The 18,514-nt window shown below is 41.7% G+C and overlaps 2 protein-coding genes across 3 annotated transcripts; both read left to right on the plus strand.

Moving 5' to 3' along the window:
• Nucleotides 1–1,736: 1,736 nt before the first annotated feature.
• On the plus strand, nucleotides 1,737–7,654 carry mpx (myeloid-specific peroxidase). Of its 2 annotated transcripts, XM_031856033.1 has the most exons (16): nucleotides 1,737–1,805; nucleotides 1,943–2,008; nucleotides 2,143–2,230; nucleotides 2,410–2,585; nucleotides 2,688–2,820; nucleotides 3,178–3,307; nucleotides 3,399–3,605; nucleotides 3,695–4,058; nucleotides 4,338–4,498; nucleotides 4,606–4,864; nucleotides 4,948–5,118; nucleotides 5,198–5,435; nucleotides 5,532–5,740; nucleotides 5,893–5,930; nucleotides 6,146–6,223; nucleotides 6,792–7,654. In XM_031856033.1, the coding sequence occupies exons 2-16, from the start codon at nucleotides 1,945–1,947 to the stop codon at nucleotides 6,795–6,797; spliced, it is 2,322 nt and encodes a 773-aa protein (XP_031711893.1). In that variant the 5' UTR covers nucleotides 1,737–1,805; nucleotides 1,943–1,944; the 3' UTR covers nucleotides 6,798–7,654. The 2 variants fall into 2 exon arrangements, with proteins under 2 accessions (XP_031711893.1, XP_031711894.1); XM_031856034.1 differs by lacking the exon at nucleotides 5,893–5,930.
• Nucleotides 7,655–12,980: 5,326 nt separating this feature from the next.
• On the plus strand, nucleotides 12,981–18,329 carry loxa (lysyl oxidase a). The gene is made up of 7 exons (XM_031855752.1): nucleotides 12,981–13,798; nucleotides 14,088–14,196; nucleotides 14,670–14,807; nucleotides 15,991–16,147; nucleotides 17,371–17,466; nucleotides 17,627–17,742; nucleotides 17,832–18,329. The coding sequence occupies exons 1-7, from the start codon at nucleotides 13,156–13,158 to the stop codon at nucleotides 17,836–17,838; spliced, it is 1,266 nt and encodes a 421-aa protein (XP_031711612.1). The 5' UTR covers nucleotides 12,981–13,155; the 3' UTR covers nucleotides 17,839–18,329.
• The last annotated feature ends 185 nt before the right edge of the window (nucleotides 18,330–18,514 follow it).

Raw genomic sequence — 18,514 nt, forward strand, 5'->3', positions numbered from 1 at the left:
GAAATTGATGAGAATTAAAATAGTCTTTCTTCTGCACAAATACGTGTTGTTCATCCTACATTTCCTTTACATATTAAACTAAAGTACTTTCAATCACTTGTAGTCACTGATGCTCTAGCATGATGTGCAAGATTATTATTCTTTATGTCTGTACAACCTCTTCCTCAACTTTTCAACAATGTCTACTGTAAACTGCAAATACATCCATAAGAGTTAGAATTTGTTTAAAGAAAAAAAGAAGGGGGTAGTGTGCACATCCAGTCCCACAGCCGGGTAAAGCAGATGAGGTCGTCCACTGTGTGAAATCTGTTACGTATGCCTCACAAAGACCTTGTATGTCAAAGCTTTGCATCAATACAATTTTTGGAAGTGTGCAAATTTACATTTTTTTCTTTTGACTTTAATCATTTCAGCACCTGACTTGGTTGAAATGAAGGCCACGGATCAGTGGGATGACGGCTCAATTTGCAGGTTGTTGAGGATTCAAATCACTCGACTCCTGATTCAAAACATATAGTATGAATAAATAAATCCGAAATCTAACAACATCCTGTATAGTCTCAGCTGTGTGTGTTTGTCTACAGCTGAAATCTTTAATTAATTAAATACGTGATGCTGTTTTTTCATAGATAATTAGACTTTTTAAGGTCGTCTGGTGTGTTTTGGACTGAAATAGTACATTATGTAATACTCTCCAAAACCTGTTATTGATGTTGTTAATGACCATCAGTTATTTAATGTAAGTCAGGCTTGTCACGGCTTCTTCTTTGTTTTGTTATCGGTGACAATTGTGCGTGACAACTACAAAAATGCTTTTGTATCTCCAGCAGCCACAGGGCTCTCCACCCAAACACACACATGCAAAATACATAGTTAAATACATAGTTGACTTTTAATCTGTCTTTCTTTTTCCTCATTGCTCAGCCATGGCTGACGTATGCAACCTATTACTTATTTACCTGTCATGCTCTGTGGCTGACAGCTTAATTTGATACTGCTGCACTTGTGGGAATTCCAAACCTGAACCTGAGGTGAAGGGATTTTTTGTTCCATTCAGAGGCTAAAGATAGATCAACTCTTATTTTGAATGTGCATTAGTTAGGAGGAACAAGAGTGCATTCCTTCCCCTTTTCAAATCGTTTCTCAAGTCCATCAGTTTCTGTGTGGTAACATGGAAGGCCAACAGCCACAGCATGGCGACATCAGTAAACAAGTGACACAAAGAAAACTGTCCAAATGCTGCAAATCTATTTACTGTTTTCCATCAATAAAGGAAGGAAAAAAAGTTATTACAGAAGAATGGGCTAAAAACTATATTTGTCCAGTGAGAAAAGACTCGGTCCAGTTATGTCAAAGTACAGTGTGTATGATTCCTTCAAGGAAGAAGAATGTCAAAAAGTAAACATACTTCTAAAATGCATCTGAAATGCTCCTTAAACACATCAACATTAAAATAATAATAATGAACAAGAAACATTTATTCAAATAGCTTTATACTAAAATTCTTAAAAGCCAACAAATGCTGATAATGCCATTTTACTATTATGACTTACTGTTACCACTATCACTACCGCCACTGTTACTGGTAATTATAGTTTCTTTTTCAAATGTGACACCCAATAATAACTGATAAGAGTGAAGGATTTCCTGAACAGACAGAGGAGGAAGAAGGAACTGCTCCTTACTGACAGGAGCCTCACCTACACAACCCTATTCAGGCCTCGCCCCTCGATCAGAATATAAAGACGATGGCAACGCCGCTAACTCCACATCTCCAGGAGCATCTGAAAGCTTCACAGACGCAGGTAATGAGATCAGCTTTTTGCTCTGGGTGCTTCGATATTTTCGATGTTACATGGTGCTGAAGAAATAATTTCCGTGCATGCCTGTTGACAAGTACAATGAATTAAGTTTTGTATTGACTTTTATTTATTTGTTTTAGACATGCTTTTCTCTGTACTTCTTGTGCTGGGCATCGGCCTGATTCCCGCCCATTCCAAACCTGCAGGTAGGCGACATCCCTTAGTTTGTAAACACGTTTCTGATCTCCACCTAAATTTGTCTGTGTTACATACTGGTCACGTTTTAAGTCCTTTTGTCCCAATTGATGAACTGTTTGACGAGCGTGTTGTTTCTTTGCAGCGGAATATCTCGGCAGCCCTCTCCTTCAACAGTGTTTTGAGGACGCAAAGAAAATCGTCGATGCCGCGTACAAGTACTCCAGAGAAGAGTGAGTTCCTTTTATGTATTATTTCATCACCACAGTAAAATAGTAGATTATCTTTTATATTAATACAGAAGAAATCTACACTAAAAAGCTCAGTAATTGCTAGAAAAAAAGTACAGGAGCTCTAAAACAATCCCACAGTTAGTACTTCATTTTTTGACTGTGTGACTTTTTTCATCTAGGAGTCTGAGACGAGTCCGCAGGGAGATAGTGCGTCCTCACGATGCTCTTCGTCTCCTCAAGCAACCCCGTGGTGACACGCGCACAGCTGTGAGATCCGCAGATTACATGGCACAAACCCTCCGTCTGCTGCATGAGAGGGTGAATCACGTACACAAGCGCTCACTCAATGCAACAGGTAAGACAGGTCAAACAAAATGCTCACATTGTTTTTTTTGTAATGTGACATACACACATCAACACATCGACACATCGTTGAAATGCCTTTCATATTTTTCAGATTTGCTCACCACGGAGGACCTGAAAAGACTTGGTGAAATAACTGGATGTTCACCTCGAGTCAGCCTTCCATCATGCCGCACCACGCCAAACCTTAACAAGTATCGCACGGCCAGCAGCGTCTGCAACAACTTGTAAGAGAAAACAATCAAGTGACATAACATGCTGTTTCAAAAACTCACTTTTTTAATTCATGTAGCAGTTTATTTTCTGTATTTTGACTTCTGTAACATTCCCAGATGTCTTCATTATCAACTTTCTTTCACTATTTTCCTACATACACGTTGGTAAAAAGCACTTTGTTCCAAGTAGAAATGTGATGAATTAATGAAAACTTGTCGGGTTTGTGAGATTGAGTGTTGCTAACATTCAGAGGAAATTCTTTTGAAATACACCTGAACATCTTGGGCGGTACACCGCAGAAGATGTGCTCACCTCCCTGGTATTTCTCAAGCAGTATTTCCAAACATGTCCCCTGTTTTTGCTTTTAGAATTGAAACTCGCCGCGGTTCCTCAAACACCCCCTTCAACCGCTGGCTACCTGCCGAATATGAAGACGGCGTCTCTGTACCAAAAGGCTGGACCAGAGACCGAAGAATCAACAACTTCTTGCTCCCACTGGTACAGCCTTAAAATCTTAGTAACACGCTTTGACTAACACACGTAAATGCTGATTTAAAATGAAAACATAACTATTCTACTCCACTTTCAGGTGCGACAGGTGTCCAACAACATCCTACGCACAACAGACGCAGGCGTGGTCAACGACACAGAGTACAGTCACATGGTGACCATCTTTGGTCAGTGGACCGACCACGATCTGACCTTCACGCCCTTCTCCCCCAGCATCCGCTCCTTCAGCAACGGGCTCAACTGTGATGAGAGCTGTGAGAAATCTGAGCCATGCATCCCCATCGCGGTTCGTGCGAAAACTCAAACCCAAACACAGAGATGTTGTATTCACTAAAAGATTCCCTCCATAAACATTTGTCTTTTTCCTACGAACAGATTCCTCCCGGCGACCCCCGCTTGCCCACTGGCCCAGAGAGCTGCATCCCTGCATTCAGATCCGCCCCTGTTTGCGGGACGGGAAACTCTGCCTACAATTTTGGTGGAGAACCCAACAAGAGAGAGCAGATCAACACCCTGACAGCCTTCCTGGATGTCGGCCAAGTGTACGGCTCTGATGAGAAGATCGCCCTGTCTCTTCGCGACCTCGAAAGTGACGGCGGCCTGCTGCGCGTGAATGCAAAGTTCAGAGACAACAGGCGCGATCTGCTGCCCTTCGTGAAACTCGAGGCGAACATGTGTGCCACTCGCAAACGTGTCACCAACAACACAAACGCCGAAGAGGTGCCCTGTTTCCTTGCAGGTTAGTCATCTTGCAAGTTCACTATAACGAACAGCTTTATGAATGGTTAATTCATCATCTATTCAATCTTAAAAGATCAGTAATAAGCTCTAAGGGTAGTAATAAGAATTTGGGGTTGCTATGTTGTGAAAAACTGATGTATATCCTGCTCTCGCCTCTAACCTGTTGTCTTCCTAAACATTATCTACAACTCATAAACTCCTAATAGAAAGAGGTGCCAACGACATGAATCAGAAGAGGAAGTGAACACTATATGATGTGTACATTTCTGTCTGTAAGGTGATGTCCGCGTGGACGAGAACATCGCTCTGACGTCCATTCACACACTGTTTATGCGCGAGCATAACCGCCTGGCCCGTGCACTGAAGACACTAAACCCACAGTGGGACAGTGAGACACTCTACCAAGAGGCCCGCAAGATCATGGGTGCTTACTCACAGGTAGGTAAACCAGTCAGTCAGAATTCATGATTCTATTGTTATATCTCAACAGCATGTGTCATACACTCCGCTGTCTTTTACTCAAAATAGATCTCTGTCTCTCTCAGGTGTTTGTGTTCAGGGACTATCTGCCTCACATTGTGGGTGTCGACGCAATGCGTAGACAGCTCGGCCGTTATCCCGGCTACAATCCTAACGTGGACCCCACCATCTCCAACGTCTTTGCAACAGCCGCTTACCGCTTCGCCCACTTGGCCATCCAGCCATTCTTAGGCCGCCTGGATCAAAGTTACAGGGAGAACCCTCAGTTCCCCAGTGTCCCCTTGTTCAAGGCCTTCTTCACGCCCTGGAGGGTCGTCTTTGAGGGTGAGTTGTACAAAGAGAAGGGCAGCAACTTATCAATCACGCTTTCTCAAACTGTCACCCTAACTTTTATTCTATCTCTCCAGGTGGCATTGACCCTCTGCTCCGTGGTTTGATCGGCCGTCCCGCTAAACTAAACACTCAGGATCACATGCTGGTGGACGCTCTGAGGGAGAGGTTGTTCCAGTTTGTGATGCATCTGGCTTTGGACTTGGGCTCTCTGAACATGGAGAGGGGCCGTGACCACGGCTTGCCTGGTACAGCCTTTTGTAATGATTCTTCTCTTTCTTAATTGTCCTCATCCTCTCCTTACTGACTTGTTCGTTGTTCCTCAAGGCTACAACACCTGGCGCAGGTTCTGTGGCCTGTCTCAGCCCAGGAATCAGGCGGAGCTCGCTCGGGTCTTGAACAACAGCGACCTGGCTTCCAGGCTGCTGCAGCTCTACGGTACAGCCGACAACATTGACATCTGGATGGGAGGCGTGGCAGAGCCGTTCGTCCGTGGGGGCCGCGTGGGGCCTCTGTTCGCCTGCCTCATCGCGTCACAGTTCCAGAAGATCCGCCAGGGTGACAGGTCAGTATGTGTGTGGATGCATAAAGTGATGCTAACACAAAAAACAAACGCTCTCTCTAGTCTCTGTTGACACTAATCTCTTGTTGGAAAAATCAGACTGTGGTACGAGAACAGGGGCGTCTTCACCGCGGCGCAGAGAACTGCTCTGTCCAGGACCTCCTTATCCAGGATCATCTGTGACAACACCGGTATCACGTCTGTCCCCACTGACGCCTTCAGCGTCCTCACTAACAGGAACCGGCTCGTCCGCTGCTCCAACCTCCAACGCCTGAACCTCTCAGCCTGGAGGGAGAGAACATGCACAGGTAAAACAGCGCGGCGCCTAACTTTTTGACCATGAGGGAAGACTTTCATTCGTCACCTACTGTATTCTTCATTTTGTTTTTAACCTGGTGTTTATTTCTTCTCTATCACTTGTATGGAAATGGTTCTTTATATGTGGTGTTTGATCCTGCAGGCCCGGGTGATAGCTGTAATGAAGTCAGTGGAAAAGAGGTCGGTTTAAGTACTAACACGCGGTAGCTAAATTTGAAAAGCACAATGAAGTTAGAAGAAAAGTTCACATTCAGACCATGACACTTAACATTTTGTCATCTTGGTGAGGTGTTCTTCACTCCACTCAGGGTTTACTGATACTAACACATTTTGAACAAATCTAGAGGCTAAATGATGAGGCTGAAAAAGTTTAACTTCCATATCTTGATATACAGACTGTAAACCAGACCAATCAGACGGACCAGCAGGACACCGAGGGCCCCGAGGGCCTCGAGGGCCTCGAGGACAATGAGGTAATCTATTCAGTTATCGTCTGTTTAGCCTTTTGTAAGTTGTAGATAGTGCTGGAAAAACGAAACGTAGAACATCATTAAGACACATTTACCCCACATATAAAACAACCAAGCTCAGCCTTGGCATCTTCAGTAAATCTACAGTACGCTCATCTTTTATCCTTCACCAATTTTTTTAACTTTAACTTACACTGTAACATCAGGTCTTTTATATTTGTTATCATGAGCCAGGTGTCATTATTGTCCACTTTTAAAAAAACAACAACATTGTTTTCATGATGATTTTATGAAAGAGATTTCTTTAACTGAACAATGCAACATGTTTTAGAACATTATCATATATGTTGTATAAAAACGATATTCAGAATAACTAGTAATTATGTAGTGGCGTTAAAAAGTACAACATTTCCATCTAAAATGTCGTGAAGTAGAAGTATAAACTATACTCAAGTATCTCATGTGTGTGCTTGAATAAGTTACTTCCCTCCACTGAATAATTCATAATGTAGAACCAGATCAAAAATCTCTGTTTATGTATTTTAAGATCTATATTTGTGTTCCTCTGCAGGTCTGATAGGAACCCCAGGCCCTCCTGGACAGCTAATACACCACTCTAATGCTACGCAGCCACTATATGCCTTCTACAACCCATCCTCAGAGAAAATCATTCAGTTCCGTCAAGTCATCTACAACAAACAGCAGCTTTACAGCATCCAGACAGGCCTGTTTACATGCGCCGTCCCCGGTGTCTATCAGTTCAGCTTCCTCATCATATCCATTGTCAGCGTGGGAGATGTGGACCTGAAGTGCAATGACAAGCTAGTGCTGCGCGGTTTCAAGGTTTATCAGGGAGGTAACCACTTGTCATCAGGTGACACGGTGCTCAAGCTGGAGGCGGGAGACAAAGTCTGGGTGGAGGCCAGCAACGGGACCACCGGCCTGAGCACCAAAAGCTACTTCTCGGGACACGTGCTCTTTTCTGGGTGACACAAGCGCTCTCCAGACCGAACCACTACCCTTTAATGGTTCTGCTTTAGGGTCTGATTGCATTTCTCAGCCTCCCTGCTCTGATCTTCAATTTCCATTAATCATATCAAATATCTATTATTAGTAATTCCCTTGGTTTGGGGGCACATGCAACTGTACGTGTTTTATATTTGTCTGAAAAATGAACAAATATTCGATGGTTTTAACAAGCTGCGTAATGAACATGGAATTTGTGTCAGAAATTCTGTTTAACTCTGTTACAGCATTCAATCTATTGCACCAAAATGTAGCCAGTATTGGCACCGATGAAAGTTGGAACTGATGAAATTTAAGCATGCAGTGAAATATGTACTGTGCTTCTCTGTGTGGCTTTTTTTACTTTTAAATGTATCTGTTGTATTTTCAGTTCTATGAATAAAACGAAAGAAACTGAGCCGCATCAAATCTGTGTTCATGTGTTCATATTTCTCAGACTTCAGGAAGTCTTTCATGGAAATATTTCAAAATATAGGAATTGCATGTGTGTCAAATGAAAAACTTCTGCGGAGATGGTGATAGAAAAAAAGATCAAGCTGGGATACTTTGCATCCCAGAATATATTTAAACTTAACAAAACAGCTCAGTTCGTTTATAATATTATTATTGACTTTTAGTTACCTAAATGGAGCAACGGAGGCCGAAGTGCAAGAGTGTCTCCTGTAGATGGAGCCGTCGTTCTTTTTTTAAACAGAATAACTGTGATTGATGTTGTGGCATAACTGCTTCATTCTGACAACAAGGCCTTGAAAGCACTGCATCTGAAAATATATTTCCATCAAAGTCGCAGTTGTCCTATTTTCATCTCTTCAGTTAATTATTTAGCAATCGTCCTCCAGTTAAACACTTCCCGAAGTGAGTCAAGAGACGATTGGTCAGAAATATACAAGTGTTCCCTCAGTCTATTTCTGTTGCTGCATGAGAAACTGACTTACTTCATCGTCAAAATGTCACATTTTATTCACAAGATGTGGGGAAAAGACATTAATGCCTTTGTTGATTGTCTTCACCATTTATACTATGTGGGTCACTAGAGGCCAGAACACACCCACCGTGAGCTGGATACGGGCAAGGTAGACAAACTAACACACTAACATTTACACCTGCGGTTAGCTCATTGTAAATTCTGTCGACCACCTGGCCTGCATGTCTTCACACTGCGAAAGGAGACTAGAGGTGAACCTGCAAACTTTATACAACACGTTTCTGTGCTGAGATTTGAACTCGTGACCTCGCTGAGAGGCGACAGTGTTCGTCACTGAGATGATTGATAGAGCTCTTATGTTTGTCTATTAAACATAAAGCTACAGCTAGCAAGACTGGAAAGAGCTAGCCTCTCTTCAACCCTCATCTCTAAAGCTCACCACTAAACAAAAACCTCACTCGTAAATCGTGAGATGTTTTTACAGAGAGCTATATTGCACCGGACTATTTCTTGGCTCCAAGACTTCAAGAAGTTGCTGTTCCTGGCCAACAAATAGTCTTAGCAAAGAGATAGAACAATTTTAATCAGCATATTCCCAAAAAGTCAAACTATTCCTTTAAATAGTGATACGTTTTCCGTGTGTTCACAGCTTGTTTCCACTGCCGCCAAGTGGCCAAAAACAAATCTGAATTTGACTGAAGATCAATCATCATGTCACATTGTAACTTTTACCATTTTACAATCAGAAAGTTGTCAGAAAGTTGTCCCTGCAATATCACAAGTCAAAGTAATAAGTCTCTTTATCACTGGAATGTACACTTCTTCTCTGTTTGTGGAATGGAAGGACATGCATCTGCATGAATCGTTGCACAATGTAAAGTTTTCTTGGCTGTGTCTTGATAAAGCGCTCCTCCTTCTGGCTGCAGAGTCTACAGTGCTTGTGCAGAGTGCCACGTAGTCCACCAGACTGTGTGTGTGTGTGTGTGTGTGTGGTGGCTGAGTGTGTGTGTGGTGCAAACCCTAGTTTGGTGCTATAAAAGTAATGGAAACACAGTATTTATGAAGGAGGAAAAAATATTTGAATTGTCTGTTTCTGTCGTAGAGATTTGCGCTGAGATGAACCGGAGCTTATTTGTGTAAGCTGAGCTTTTCAAATGGGTAGACGGTAAGATCTACTACTGGAAAGAAATGTAAAAGTGTAGAGAGATGTCAATTAACAGAAGCAATGGATGTTATGAGGTTGAATATGTGGGGTTTAAGTAGAGGATTCTGACAGAAGAGACCAGAGGAAGTAGGCTTGTTCTGGATGTTTTTGAGAGATATGTGTGGTCCTGTTTGGTCAAAATGATGACATGAAAATAATCAGAACTGGAGAAAACAATCCTTTTTTCAAACTGATACTTCCAAAGCTGGATTTCTAACAGCCCTTGTTTGAGAAAACAAAGCCACCAAAACTGCAGCAATGGGGTTTTTATATCAGATGCAAGAGCACGTTTTAATAAAGTATGCCTTAAATCTAGAAGGCGGCTGCTGTAAATGTGTAAATGTAGGGTTCACGTCTCAAGCAAAGTGGCAAATGTCTGCCAGATGTTGACTCAGTGATGGCATTGAAAAATTGGTCTTGGTTTTATGATAAATTTAGCATCATGAAAGGAAGGAGCTCTTTTTTTCTTTCTTTGCTCAATGACGTGTCTTACGCAGGAGGTCTCGACACTATTTTCCTTCCGTATTCTGCAACCCAGACCTGAATATATTCAAACTCTTTTAACACAACCGAGTATGCCCAAAGAATATCAGGAATGGGGCTGAATTCCAGCTACGTGGACAAAAGAACTCTGCTAATTCCTTGCAGATGTGTCTCTTGAGCTTTGTTGGGAGAACACTGTGCTGCCCTCGCTGGAGAGAAGAAGAACTCTGCATAGAGAAATTGCAATGAATTACGAGAGAAAAACATCAGTGACCCAGTTCAGCTGGTTCTGTCTGTGTGGTGTTCCAAAGAAGAGACAGGAGGAAACCCAGGAACACCTAGTTTTCACTCTCTGTATGCAGATTCAGAGGAGGGTATCTTAGTCCTGCTCCACGCAAAAACACAATCAGGTTTTGGTTAAAAATAAGGAGCATTTACAGAAGAACAGCCACATTCATAGCTCGTGACTCTTTTCACTTTTTAATTCCCCAGGAACTGATTATTGTTCAGCAAAGTCTCATAAAGTTTCACAAAAGCATCTTTATTTGGAATAGTGAGCCATTGGAATCCTATTTCTTAATCATTTCAAACATTTCCCACTCATCTTTAACTCACATAAGTCTGCAGGGAGGATACATTTTCAGGAGATCATATAACTCCGCTCTGATTGGCCCTCAGAGCTTGCATAAACTGAAATGTAACGTCACATGAAAGTGAGATGAAATGCGCCCTCGGTATCCAAGAACAATACATCTGGTTGAACTGTCAATTACAGCATGATATCAGTTTACCATTAAATAGAACCCATTCTCAGACCATTTTCAGTCCAACTTGGGTTCTTGGTCTCTTTCTCAGCTACTGTTTGGGCAGAATAGACAACTAGAAATCATAAATGCTCATGTTGATGTATAAATCACTACCACGTTGTGTTTTTATTGCTCAAGTTTCATCTGTATGTTAAATATACACAACTAAATATGCAACAATCGATGTTAAAAGGTACCATGTGGAGTTTTTGGCCACTAGTGTTATGGAGCAACGTTTTTATGAGAGGGCCCCTGTTTTGTCTGTTCTGGAGCATGTTCTCGCACAGCAAGTGAGTGATATGATACACGTTACTGCCAACGGTTTCACACCACTCCACTGATCTACAGGTGAGATACAGGCGGCGGTAACGCGCCAAGAAATGTAGCAATGTGCCCAATAAAGACTGTTAACTATCAAACATGAATGTAAATAATACAGGTTTCAACATTTTTTTATAAAAATTAGCTCTGTCCAAAGGTGATAAAACTATTTTTTATGACATATTTTGTTTGATTATTCATAGCCAACAAAATCGGAAGTATAAAAATAACAATTTGTGGTTTTATTACCTTTGGTCAGAGCCGACTTCGCTGCTGCGTCTTTTCCAGTCTTTGTGCTAAGCTAAGCTAACATACATAAGTGGTATCAATGTTCTCATCTAACCAGAAAGTGAGCAAGCGGATTTAACAAAATGTCGGACTATTCCTTTAAACATTGGAGAAGCAGATTTGTGAAGGCCGGGACATAATGTCAGTTCAATCTGAAGGGTTACATTTGAGCAGCGTGAGTGAGAGAACAGAGCTTTCTCCTCCTTCATTACCGCCACCGAGGTACCCTTGAGCAAGTCCTCAACTCCCTGCTGCTCCAGCGTTGCTGCTCAGCGACAAACAGATCAGACTAAGGTTGCACTTTAGGGTAACTGTGTGATTGTGAACAGGACACAATAAATCTAATTTTATTACAAAAACTGTAAAAATTCATCTATATTAGTAATACTTTTTGCTACTTTTTGCTACCTTTAGTTTTAACATTGTTTGTGCTTTTCCAGTATGTGATTCTAGACATTATTCATTCTTTGTCTAAGGAAAGATCATAATCCCTCACTTCCCAAACAACTCCCTCAGGTAGTATGCAGCCCTCCAATGTTATTTGCAGTCATCTGCCCCTAGTGTCGGGATATAGGACCCTGGGATTGATCTGTTATCACAGCGGATTATTTGATCATTACTTGCTTGCTTTTTAAAGATACATAGTAGCTCATAACCAATCTCAAAGTGTACATGTTAAAAAAATCCCTCTCAAATAATCCAAATGTTTTGCTTTCAAGTCATAGCTCTCAAAAAACTTTGTGATTTTGAGCACTTGCTGTGGTTTAGCAGCAGCCATCCTGCGGTCAGTTGTGTAGATGCTAGAAAGATTATTTTGGTTTGATATAGACAGAGGAAAATGGAAACACTGGATTAAGTTTACAAACTAATAATACCTCTGGTGTTAACAGCAGGGCAGTGATTTGACTGGGCTGCAGCAAATGACTTAGGTTCATCACGAGAGGAGCGTGGGGTCACCAGTCTGCCACCAGACGCAGTAATGCAGATATCAAGTATCACGGCAGCCTCATTTTGTTTATTGCTCAGAACAGATTAATTATGACTTTATAGAAGATTACTATGGAAATGCACGTGATGAATCTTTCACGTTGTCAGCAAAGCTTAACACAGACAGGACTGGGCGGAGGGGGATTTGTGGGAGATGGTTTCCCAGAAAAAAAAATGAAAATGTTGCAGGGCCATCAAAGAGTGATTGAGGTTTGTGAAAACCTCCAATGAGAAAGTGGAGTGCAGAGACGTCTGGTAGAGTGTGTTGCAATAAGGTTGTGAGTTCATCCAACAGTCAGAGGAAAAAGCTATTTATCATGACATTCTGTTGATTTGTCAAAGAAAAAATGAATACAATATACAGCAGTGCAAATGGGTTGTGCTATTCATGCCCCAATCCTAATGAAGTAGGAAGAAAGTTTACATATTTTTGAATGTCTGTTTTTGGTCAAACTGTTATGACTCAAAATATGCATAATCTTTGTGAGGAAGAAAATATGTCTCACTGCCTGGTACTGACACACATTAACCACTTTTCGAAGAGCCAGACTGAGCAGTTATCAAACACACTTGGCTGGGAATGATCACACATAGCGTATCCATTCAGTGGTTATATGAGCAACAGCACCAGACTTGTGTAACAGATTCAGAAACGCCAAATGCTGAACTCCTCCTCCTCCTCCTCCTTCTCATCCTCATCATCATCTCACTGCAGGCTACAGGAGCAGAGCGATATGAGGTTTATACGGATACATTTAAACTTAGCTTTTCCTCTCTTCTCAATGAATATCCTTCAAATAGCGATGAAAGATATTTAAGTCAAAGACAAGTGGCAACCCCAGCTCATTTGAAATATTCGCTTTGTCACATTAAATCTCCTTTAGTTGAGTTCATAATGGGATTACGCATATTTGGCACGCCACTTTACGCATATGCGTGCGTCTATTTTTTAGTTTTCCTCCTGCAAGTTGTCCAGTCTCAGACAAATTCAGGGACCCAACAGGGAAATAACAAAAGAGAAGCTCTCCGGCAGACGCTACAGTGGTCACACAACGGCAAGGTTTTTAGCATTTTAAGCCAGGGCTCGGAGTATCAGCCACCGAAGCGCAGGGGCGCAGCTCAGGAACAAGTGCAGGCGCGACCTGTCACCATCATTCGTGATGCGGACGTGAGACATCCGGACACCTCGAGCCAGCGTGTGGCCCAGCAGCAGCCTTCCCGGCCGGCGTCCGACCTGCACACCCCCCGCGGTCTCCCGTCTTCGCTCCAAAGGCTCGTGAGAGGACACGAGCACCGCCAGCATCACAATGACCGTCTCGGTGAGCGCACGGGGACGCAGAAGAGCAACAATGAGACCCAGGAAAAGGTCACTGTCAGTCCTCCTCTGCCCCGGAGAGAAGACATGATGGTCGGCGATGATCCCTACGACCCCTACAAGTCCACTGATAGTGACAACCCATATTACAATCATTATGACGTTTACGATAGACCGAGCCGGAGATCGAGACCCGGATATGGCACAAGGTATCATCAGTATGGTAAGAGTTGGGTTCTCAAAACAACATTAATGAAAATAGATATGACCAATAAAGTGGTGTTTACGATGCTTAAATGCTCCCCGTCTATTAATTAATCCGTTTGTCTTTCTTGGTTCAACATTTCTGCATTGCGTCATCTATTTGCCATCTGTTGCTGTGTTTGTCTGTATATGAAACATATCAATTTACTGATTGATTCATGTTTTAAGTACCACTTTTATTTACTGTCATATTCTTATCTATTGTCAGTATTATAATTAGAAAATAAATAAATAATTTGTTGTTTTAGGTCTGCCTGATCTGGTACCGGACCCGTACTACATTCAAGCCTCCGCTTATGCCCAGAGAGTCCCAATGTACAACCTGAGATGTGCAGCTGAGGAAAACTGTTTGTCAAGGTAGGTCGACTGCTGTCAGGACTTATCCACAGCGAGGGAAAAAAACAGGGTTTGCATCCAAGTCTGAGTGTGATTAACAGAGCTTTGAGCCATAACTACCTCAAGTGTTTGTGGGTGAGGGCTGCCAAGTGGAACCATGAGATGAGGTAAAATTAAACGAATCCTGCCACTGATGGTACAGACGGGTGGAGTGGTGGATTTCTGTAAAGTATAATCATAGTTTGCCCCGAGGGGAGAAAGCCTGAATGGTAAACACATTATCAAAAACTAACCCAAACAACCTCATCCCTCCAAGTTGTTTTTCCACCCACCATTTACACACTGACTGCCTTCACTCAGACACTGAAAATCTGCTCCACTCAGAGGGGGGGGGGGGTCCAGCAGGAAAAACAATCTCAGTGAAGTAATTGTGTCCACATATGACCTTTTTTTTTTCTGTAAACTTATGCTCTACCTTTGTTTTGTGCCTCCAGCTCAGCCTACACAGCTAGCATTAGAGACTATGACACCCGTATGCTGCTGAGGTTTCCTCAGAGAGTCAAGAACCAAGGGACGGCGGACTTCCTCCCCAGCAGGCCACGTTACACCTGGGAGTGGCACAGCTGTCACCAGTGAGTATACGGTCATTTCACTGCTGTCCACCTCACCATCACACACAGAAAGTAAAAAATGTCTCTGACTTGTGGCTGCTTTCTTGTATAATTTGTTCTCACTGGCCAACAAGCTGACATGAATTACAGGCCTTCACGTGAAGATGTCATGCATGAAAACATAAACCAGATCCGGATCCAGTTTTGGAAAGACGTGTCTGAATCAGATATAGAACATTTAAATATTACATGTTTTTTAGAGTTTGAATCGGAGACAGAACTTTTTCTTCACACATTGTAACTCTATAGTTGTTTTAATTTGTTCGACACATCAGTTGTTTCCAAGAGATAATATTTGCCACTACACTATTTGTCTTGTCCAGTCTGTAGTTGTGGTATGGCACCCCCTGTTGAACCACAGCCGGCTTTACTTCTGGATGTTTTATAGCTCTGCTGAGATTTTGATATCAGATTTGTCATCTTAACATCTGTATTTTTAGGCTTTTAAAGACGTAACTTTATATTTTTTAAATCTCAGCATAAAGGCAGTAAAACCGAGAGATTATGTGACTGAACTTCATATGACCTCATCATTCAGTTGCTATACGGCTGCAAAGCCAGACATTGTAAAATAAAGTTGTGTGATGAGGATAATGAGCCTGAAAGGAAAACCGCTGGTGTGTTTGTTCCTTTGTTGAACTTTTGGAAAAGTGCCAGTTTTCCTTGATTCATCGGGAACTACCTCACAACATAGTTATGTTGTGAAACAACCAGTCCACTGTGCTTATTCCCAAAATGGAGCACATTCGGCAAAGATCGAATAAGCTGTTACTGTAGACTGTATATATTTTTGCCAGTGTTTTGAAAGTCAACTTGTGTTAAAATCCAGACCGTTTTGTCTCATTAAACAAACTGACTTCAAGATAATAGAGTGAAAGCAGATTTAGATACAGTGTAGTGCTACATGTACATGATAAATACATGTGATGTTTGCAGTCACAGGGACTCAATTTCAGTGAATACTGGGAAACAAAATATACTTAAATGTTAATCAGTAATTGTGTAAATGTAACTCAGGAACAAGACAATCTCAACATGTCAAACAGTGTCTGGTTGTTTCAATAAGTCCCAGACTGCTTTGGGACTCACTTGGTGTAGATAAAAAATGCCGGAGTTGTTGAACACTGCTGCTGCTGATCCACAGGCACTTCCACAGCATGGATGAGTTCAGCCACTACGACCTGCTGGATGCCTCCACCCACCACTCGGTGGCTGAAGGCCACAAAGCCAGCTTTTGCCTGGAGGACACTTCCTGTGACTACGGCTATTACAGGCGATTTGCCTGCACCTCACATACCCAGGTCTCAATGATACCCGCTGAAATGTGGATGTTACTGACTGTAAAGCTGCTCTTATTTCGTTTTTATATTAACGCCTGATTACATGACTACTTGTCTGTGAAAGGAGTCGTTCGTACTCACAAACCAACAGCAAACTCTACAGTTCTTCTCTCCTCTGCGTTTAGCATCTTTCAACTCTCTGTCTTGGCTTTACTGCCCACAACATTACTGTTGTGGTTCACTCGCACCGCTCACATCTGCTCTTTTCTGGCTATAGCAGGCAGCTAACACCTCTGATAAATGAATTGTATGCTTCCTGCACGGCATCAAAGCAGACAGACAAAGTTAGCCGCGTGCTGGGGAACATAGTGAAGAATTTAGCAGCTATAGAGACAGAAATGTCCCTCAGGAGTTTTTGGAGACCAAACACAGAGCTTAAATGTGCAAATATGCAACCAATCTACTTTATAAGGTTCTGATACATCGGCCTTCTGTTTACATTTTGTTATGCTGCCCCCGAGTGGCCAAAAAACAAACAAGTTAATGCAGGTTTGAGCTCACAATCTAACACCATATATAGCCTGTTAGCTCCTGTTAGCTAGCGCAGCAACAATGTCAAAGTAATTCTGAATCGACCAACATCTAACTAACTAAAAAAAAAGAAAGTAGTCTTTTACCTTTGTGCTTTTCCTTTTGTGACATGTCAAAATGTCTTCAGAGAACAAGATCGATTGAATTATGGTTGCAAAATAAAAGCCTGTTCACGTTGAGGAATATAGTTATAGAGATAACGAAAAACACTATAGTGGTTCAGTTTCATTTGGGTTCAGACCAAAATAGAGGATATGAGTTTACTGATTTGCTTTTCATTAAATGACCTACTCATAGGAATTTGGTTACATTTCCTGGAAGGAGAGTGGAACTAAGAAAACAAGTGCTCTTGTACTGAGGCAGCTGTCCTTTAGTATTTCCTCATCACACGAGCCAGTGGTGATTAAACGATTTCCTGTTCCTCCTGTCAGACGATCTCGCCTGCCTGAACGTCTGATCAGTTGTTTGGCACACTATTTATTTTTTCCATCCTCTTTTCTTTATTTAAGTCTTGCCATAAGATATCATACTGTAATAAAACATGAAAATCTTTGTTACAGTCCTTTACGTAAAAAATATAATATCCATGTATTGTTTCATAAGAAGTGTGTTTGTTTAAATAATGTTTTGTGTGGATGCTGTCCAATGTGTAGGGCCTGAGCCCAGGGTGTTATGATACCTACAACGCAGACATCGACTGCCAGTGGATTGACATCACAGATGTGAAACCTGGAAACTATGTCCTCAAGGTTTGTTAGAAATACCAGAAGACATTTGTCTTCCTCGTCGGACGCTAAACTCCTTTTAAAGAGCTGCTTGTGTGGAATCCCATTGAGTCCATGCTGTTTATTTAGCTTTTGTTGCTTTGTTATTGATCCTTATATTTTTTTTGTATGTTGTTCCCCACAGATCAGTGTTAATCCGCAATATCATGTGCCAGAATCAGACTACAGCAACAACGTTGTGCGCTGTGATGTTCGCTACACTGGCAACTACGCCTACGTGTCAGGTTGTCACATGTCATCGTGAGTATCATGTTTTAAGGGACAAATGTTTCTTTGACATTTCCTGCATTGTCTATCAATCCTCGTGGTGTTTTTTTTCTTTCTTTCAGGTATTAGATAACATAATAACATTCACAGGAACTCAGCAAAGATGTTCTGTAAATGACACCGCAGAGGATATGACAGCATCATGAAATAAATGTAAAATTGTGATACTTACATTTTAGATTTTGAAACACTCCCAAGTTAGAAAGAAATGGTAGGAATCATCGGACGCCATGGTGATGGATAATGTTGAATTTGCTTGTTTTTCTCCATACTGATAAGTATGTTGTTATCTCATCTTTTCATGAGAATATTTTAAATGTCTTACTTCTATTGCATTGTACTGTAATCTTGCGTGTTATACCACTTGGAGGATAGTTAAAGAATAAAGTGTGAACCAGCTTACCCTCATTGTTAAATCCATATCAGTTATATCACAACTTAAAAATGAACCAGCTGTAAAGGAAATGTATTTGTTATATTTATACGAAAGAAACTCTTACAAAGATTTTGTTGAAACTAAGTTGAATAAAACTTTGTGATATTGCATCACTTTTTTTGGGCTGACCAGATTGAGGTGACTTCCTTGTCTTGCCTTTGTTTCTACATTTTATTGTCTTTGCCACACACACACACACACACACACACACACACACTAAATCACAAACACACACACACACACACACGCGGAATCACAAACACGCAACCACCATATAAAAAGGTGGATACAGACAGTTTAAATGGCTGC

Source organism: Anarrhichthys ocellatus, unplaced genomic scaffold (assembly GCF_004355925.1).
Source record: "Anarrhichthys ocellatus isolate YVR2014 unplaced genomic scaffold, GSC_Weel_1.0 scaffold16, whole genome shotgun sequence".
Lineage (NCBI taxonomy): Eukaryota > Metazoa > Chordata > Actinopteri > Perciformes > Anarhichadidae > Anarrhichthys > Anarrhichthys ocellatus.

Bases quoted from the DNA above. Each gene is read 5' to 3' on its own strand.
- mpx (XM_031856033.1), top strand. From the start codon at position 1,945: ATGCTTTTCTCTGTACTTCTTGTGCTGGGCATCGGCCTGATTCCCGCC. The intron at 2,821-3,177 runs GTAAGAGAAAAC...TTTTGCTTTTAG, and splicing joins AGCAGCGTCTGCAACAACTT to AATTGAAACTCGCCGCGGTT. The intron at 4,499-4,605 runs GTAGGTAAACCA...TGTCTCTCTCAG, and splicing joins TCATGGGTGCTTACTCACAG to GTGTTTGTGTTCAGGGACTA.
- loxa (XM_031855752.1), top strand. From the start codon at position 13,156: ATGGGATTACGCATATTTGGCACGCCACTTTACGCATATGCGTGCGTC. The intron at 16,148-17,370 runs GTCTCAATGATA...TCCAATGTGTAG, and splicing joins CCTGCACCTCACATACCCAG to GGCCTGAGCCCAGGGTGTTA. The intron at 17,467-17,626 runs GTTTGTTAGAAA...TGTTCCCCACAG, and splicing joins CTGGAAACTATGTCCTCAAG to ATCAGTGTTAATCCGCAATA.